The sequence below is a fragment of the Populus alba genome, chromosome 14 (assembly GCF_005239225.2).
Source record: "Populus alba chromosome 14, ASM523922v2, whole genome shotgun sequence".
In the NCBI taxonomy this organism is placed as follows: Eukaryota; Viridiplantae; Streptophyta; class Magnoliopsida; order Malpighiales; family Salicaceae; genus Populus; species Populus alba.
In genome coordinates, this window is record NC_133297.1 from 8,574,498 (window position 1) to 8,581,335 (window position 6,838).

At 36.0% G+C, this 6,838-nt stretch overlaps 1 protein-coding gene across 1 annotated transcript; it reads right to left on the reverse strand.

Moving 5' to 3' along the window:
* Nucleotides 1-2,281: 2,281 nt before the first annotated feature.
* Nucleotides 2,282-4,458, reverse strand: LOC118041139 (transcription factor MYB61). Its single transcript, XM_035048296.2, has 3 exons — nt 4,124-4,458; nt 3,863-3,992; nt 2,282-3,769 (listed from the first exon to the last, which is right to left on the reverse strand). The coding sequence occupies exons 1-3, from the start codon at nt 4,254-4,256 to the stop codon at nt 2,638-2,640; spliced, it is 1,395 nt and encodes a 464-aa protein (XP_034904187.1). The 5' UTR covers nt 4,257-4,458; the 3' UTR covers nt 2,282-2,637.
* Nucleotides 4,459-6,838: the final 2,380 nt, after the last annotated feature.

Below are 6,838 nucleotides of genomic sequence, written 5' to 3' on the forward strand. Positions count from 1 at the left end.
GCCAGTGGATCGATTTTCCATTTCCCTTTTCACGCCTCCTGTTTCATATATGAGTACTGGGCGAATAATCAAAACAAATGACTTTTTCTTGGCAGGTGTGATCCGTTGGACATAGATCCAATTTTTCATCTTTTTTGACTCCTTAAAATTTGTTTTTACTGTTCCTGGTGGTATCAAGATACCACTGTATCAGGATATTTTATCTGTCACTCTCGACACTCAACTAAATCCTTTTTTTTTTGACAATTGAATGCCTTCTATCACATGGATAACAGCTTAGAAATGTTTCCATGAAAATTGAGTGGCAAAGCTAAAAAGGAATCGGTACTTAAGAGGAAGAGATTCTTACAACAACATTTACTCGCCTGTGTTTATCAGTTCGGCCAACAGCTATGACTAGAGACTTTTCCTGAAATTAAACTAATTAATTGGAGAATTAATTATTTTTTCTCATTGTCTTTTGACGATATTTTTAATGATTGGATTTCTCAACGGCGAATAATTCATTTTTTTTCCCGTACAAAACTGCGAATAATTCTATTCGAATCTTATTGCCATTATTTCTAGAATGAACCGTTTTAATATTTTAAAAAAGTTAGCATATGAACTCTACAGCACCCCCCAACAATTGTTACTGTTTGTTTTGGAGTTTCAGAATGAAACAGAACACAGATTGATTAAAGTCCAAGTTAATGAAGCCTCCGACTGAAGGACTAGGAACCAAACCTGTAAAAGGCCTTCACCTACTTGCTTAGCAACCGTGTGCATGGGCTTCATAATTTATCGCCAACATTTACTTATTATTCTCCTATCCAGCTTTCTCACAAAACCCTACCTCCGGCCATCTCGCTCGCAAGATTTTTGTTAGAGTTCATGCAGGGTTTAATAGTTTTGATTTTGTATTTGTACAAAATACGACGTATTTACTGGAAAATTCACCGACCTGGGTCAATCAAGAGTTTATCCTAAATGCCAGTGGCCCTAGAAAAAGAAACGGTATAGTTTTAGAGCGAAATTGGAAGGGCAAATAATTGAACTGTGGTCGCCCATCAATTATTAGGAGATCACAAATGAAACAAAAAGGCCCAATAATTTGGCCTGGCCATGCGATCCTTCTGGTGCTCGGGAGGGCATAGCTGTACGTGTGGCTGCGCAAAAGATTCCCGTCCCGGACTCGCCTCGACCCAATATATAATTTATATGTCTACAGTGGGTCCTCCCCCTATACATTATGACCCAATCCAACCCGGTTCTATTCTCCATTAATCATTTGAAAATTGGAGTTCTGACCGGAGAAAGTTTGGGAGGGGGGGGGGGGGCTCTTCCTTTGGTTACAAGGGAGTTTCCTTCTCCGTTCCTCCCTCTAATGTCAACGATATGTTCTCGTCATGACTTTTAAGGAAGAAGGGAAGAAAGAGAGGAAGGAAGGAACCCTTTTCAATGGATTTTTAACTCTGGAGGTTCGTTTCTTCAATCTCAAGCATCTTTCAACCCCTGCCAATAAAAGGTGATTAAAATGTGTAGCCTTGTATCGGCGTACGGCATTTACTTCGCTTTGGACTTGTATCATAAAAAGACACCTCTCTGCTGACAAGTGGATGGCAGTGATTTGCTTGATAATTTGTATGCATACGCAAACTCTGCTTTAATCCACGGCAGAACTGACGAAGCTTTTCTCACATGAATTGGAAGTTTCTTCCTTTATACACAAAATGTTTATTGAGATAATGTTGGTGTCTTAAAACAAGCTAGAAGACACGCGGAGCATACACACATATGGTCCTTGTTAGATCGACAGTCATTATCCCCCCGTGTACGGACTGGAAAGTGAATAACTCTCTCAATTTCAATTGTGGGTTCCCTTTCTTTGCTTCCATTATTAAGGGGAGCGGGGACCGATGGCTCCTTGCTACAATCACAGTTGAAGGAATGAGAAGTCTTGCAGATGTGCTATGCTCTCTTTTAGATTAAAGAGAGAAGGAGCACGAATTGAATCAAAAGCAGCAAGCGATATTTCATTTCCTACAAGTCATCTGAAGTTGAAGGCCGGAAAAAGTGAACAAAAGCTGTAATTCAAGTGATTAATATCAATTGTCTCTCGGGACCGGGGATAGTGATATGCAACTATATATATATAGAGAGAGAGAGAGAACAGAGAAAGCATCCAGGCTCACCTGATTTCAACTCACCATTTCCTAGAGGAAGGTTTTGGATAAATGGATAAAAATTAAATATCCAATTTGAAAAGGGATGCTCGGATACACTAAAAAGAAGGATCAAATTCTAAGAAAGAAAAGAAAATATCCCATTGATAAATAACATTTGTTTTGGATTGTTTACAGAGAGAATTGCAACGTGATGACGCATATGCCACGAGGCAAAGAAGAGTACATACACAAGTAGTAGCCTTATTCTGCAATTCTGTACCACACCCAGAAGTAAAAAGCTAATAAAAAGGATTGTAATTTTGCTCACAAATATTCCAAAACCAGAGGGTGAGAAATGTTTTAATTGTATCAGACCTATGTACAAAGAAAAATCTTTGGCACGCACACCTGTAAATGAAGAAAGAGCATCTGTTTCGAGCCTCTCTAGTCAATTTCTCCTCTAAATTGAGGCTCCCTGTACCAATGCAAGCTAAATATATCCATAAGATGCTGTAATTCTCTGAATATCCCGGGGACATATATCAGGATTTTGTAAAGGCTGTTGCTGCTGCTGGTTATGAGGCCACATACCACTTGAATTTTCTGTTACGACATGCGTTTCCGATTTTATCTCATTGTATAATGATTGCTGATTTTGATTTTGTAAAGCAGCAGCCATGAGCATTGGATTTTGAAGATATTCAGACCACTTGATGTCCTCGTGTTGGCTTCCCATCAAATGGTTCTGTGCCTCTTTTTCTGCAGAGCCACACTCTCCTAGTCCCCAAGAAAAGATGGTGTTCTCAAAGAAGGAGCTGTTGCTTTGCAGCTCGGTACTGCCATTGCTTACAGTATTGCTGTTACTATTGCTTCTGGGGGTACCGGTTTCCCACAGCCGACAGCTGTTGGGAGTAAAAGAGGGCAATGAAGGATTGTCAGGTGAAACAGTAATGGAAGGCTTGTAGCTCATAGAAGTAGAATGAAATGAGCTTGTTACTGCTGGTGGAAGAATGGAGGGTACCACAGTCGAAGAGAATTCAGAGTTCATGTCAAAAGCTTTGCTGGTTGGGCTCAACCAGAGGGAGGGAATCGAGTTCGTTGCGAGCCTGGCATTGGATGCATAATTCAATTGCTGAAGAGGGAAATGCCCCACGAAATCCGAAGGCTGGCAGTTACCTGTGGAACCTTGATGGTGGGAGGCTGTAAACCTACCCATGAAAAAGTCTTTGTTGCTTGTTGGTGTCATCAAATTGTTGTTAACATGGTCATTGGTGTTATTGCCGTTGCCATTCATGACCTTGGAGCTGGAAGTACTTTCCCTCTCCAATTGGTAGCCATTTGGAGAAATTGGAGATGATCTTTTTTCTTGTAAATTTCCTCCTGACGACTTAGAATTATCAGCTTTGAGGAGGTTGAGTTCATTATTGGAGACTGCAGAGGCTTTATCTTGGGTGCCACTAGCAGGTGGATTCTTGTCTTCTCCATTTTCAACCTCAGAAAGTGGTTTGTGGGTAACAGGGTCAATGCCTCTCTGCCTAAGTTTTTTCTTTAAGCAAGAGTTCCATAGATTCTTTATTTCATTGTCTGTCCTTCCAGGCAATTGTGCCGCAATCTGAGACCACCTGAGGAATCATTTAAGAAAACAGCATTAGCTTCCATGAGAAAAGAAGACAAATTCAAAAGGAGTGATCGTTAATTATGGGAAGTGAGAATACCTATTTCCTAGAACTGCATGAAGGTCAATTATGAGGTTCTCTTCCTGCTGTGAGAATGTGCCTCTCTTCAAATCAGGCCTCAAGTAATTAATCCACCTTAGCCTGCAGCTCTTGCCACACCTTTGCAAACCTGCAAAATTCAATACAAACATCATTGATGTCCATGAACAGTGGTTCCTTTTTGATTGAACATTACATAAACACTCTGGCTCTTAAGGATAGCGTGAACAAAAGGGTTGATGGAGTTGAGGTTGGTCTTACCAGCTTGCTTTGGGACAGAGCTCCAACAACCATGGCCATACTTGGTGATATGCCTTAAGAGTTTCTCATCTTCCTCAGGCGACCACAGGCCTTTCCTTAGCTTCTGCTTGTAGCAACAAGAGTGCCTCCCCATTTGGAGAAAGACCGAGCTGCAATGAGGGTAGGAAAAAGAAAGATACCTTTCCTAAAACAGAATACTTTGTTGAATCCTAGGTGAAATGTCAGCAATGAGCACAGATGCCTGTGAAATGGATTTGTAAGGAGTGCTTTGGTAGAAAAGATGTAGGCAGAGAGAGAGAGAGAGAGAGAGAGAGAGAGAGAGTGTTTGAAAGGGAGGCAAAGAAAATGAAGTAGCAGCCGAGAAAGGGAGTTGAATTAATATAGGGGGTAGCCTTCAAGAGAGAAAAGTCATCGTCAATATGGTGTTAAAGTCACCTCTCTCTCTTCGTCCCCTTAATATTTCCCATTTTCTTTTCTTTTTTGGATGATTATGTATTTCATTTAGTTGTCAAGGAGTGGATACAGTCTGAGCTGCATACATACGTCTAATCAGAAATAATGTCCTTTGCAAAAATGGTGGGGCACTTCATTAATCCTACATATGTTTAGTAGGAAATTCAAATAATGGCTGATAATAACCTATGCTTCTAACTTAAGCCAGTGAAATGCCAACGGACAAATGTTTAAGCAGTTTAAAATCATAGTAAATAATGGAGGTAATAAAGAAAAAACTAGCGAGTCCATGCCCAATCCATACAATATAGTTTACAAATATAAATTTCAATTAATATTCTTTGTTTCATGATTCTTCCAAGGACATACCGAGTAAATAATAGTTTTATGTGTTTTGGAAGTTTCATGCATCAATAAGTGATTAGCCTAGTAAAAATTATAAATTTATATTAAAAAATCATCTTAATCTAATAATTTAAAATTTTAAATGAAATTTTAAAATATAATTTATATTATTTTCTAACATATCATTCTAAGTAAATACCTTTTGGATTCGAACTTGCAATAGTTTATATTACTTTGTGTTTAAATAGAGATGTCAAAGAATTATCTCAATCTAATAACTTTTTAGATGGGTTTCTAAATATATATATATATATATATATATATATATAAAAAGAAGAAAAAGATAAGAGGTAGGGAATGAAGTCTTGAGATAGAGTCCTCCGGTCCCATGATATTTCAAGTAACAAAAACAATTTGGTGTATAATCCTTCCTTTCGATGCAAGGTGAGCGAAGGGTGTTTTTTTTTTTTTTTTTTTTGGTTTCTCCACAGAAACAATGGATGAGACCGCATATAATATTCCTTTTCTTAGGCAGAACAACTTTAGTGTCTCAAAGAAACAGGGGTTCCTCTCACTTCTTTACTCTGTGAGCTTTTTGAGGCAATTCTTCCAAATCATGATCACCTGCCAATGTTTCATCATTACGTGGAAAGAACAATTTGTTCCTGTTATTTTCTGAATAATTTTTTAAAAAACTTATCTTGCTATTTCTGGTAGAATTCCCTTACAGTTTATTTAAAACCAATTCTATGCTGCTAGAATTTATTTCAACAATTTAAAATGTGAAAACTATTTTTACTTGACTTTTTATACACTAATTACCCAACTTTTCCTTGTAGCCCAAAAACAAAAAACAAAAAGGGGCTAAATTTAATGTATGTTTGGTAATGCAGTATACAATGTTTTTGCAAATATGACTTTTAATAAAAATATATATTAAAATATATTTTTAAAATTTTAACATTATTCTATTAAAATTATTAAAAATATATTTTAATATATATTTTTATTATCTAAAAACATCAATTTAATGTTATTTAAAAAAAATAGTTCATTTTTTTTTTAAAAGCAAACACCCCATTATTCTAATCATATGTACATGATATAAAGAAAGGTATTTATATGATTATTTTTTAATATGATTTATAAATTTATAAAAATATTTAATTTTAATTAGAGGTAAAATTCATTTATATTTCAGACATTAAAACTAAATAAATAATTAAAATAATTTTTTTTTCTACTCAAATATAAAGTTTTCAAATAGCTTACTAGTATTGCAAATTACCTCTCCCCACCAATGTTTTCCATTTTTGTGGTAATATATAGTATTTCTTAATTCATTTTAGCCCTCTTTGGCCTCACATGTGAAAATTCAAGATAGAGATTCTTCATCAACACAAAATTACCCAGCAAACTTTCTATTATGGGGGGTTTTTAAAAGACCAGAGTTTTAAATTTTTTTAATTATTTTTGAATTGTTTAATTTAATGTGGTGATATTACACTCATTGTACTAAACACTCTTAAATAAAATTTAAAGTGATGCTGTCAAATATTATCTAAGAAAATCGATTGAAGATGAATATGCAAGCGTTGTATCTTACCAATTATGTAACCATGTATAATACTAACATGGCATTGTTCCCTGCCCTAGGGAATATCCATATTTAGGTATGTTTCTGCACATTTGTAGAAATAAAATAAAAAACTGAAGAAATTTATTGATACCAATCAGTTCTCTTCTTGCTATAATGCGTAATGCCTGCTGGTAAAAAATGAATTTTTAATGTTGACCTACGGAACAAGGTCAGGATTGGCAAACTCATCGCTCATTTACTCTATTAACTTTCTAGCTAATTAATTATTTTTTTTTAGATATGTTGTTTATTGCTTAAAAACTCAAAGCAATTAAAAT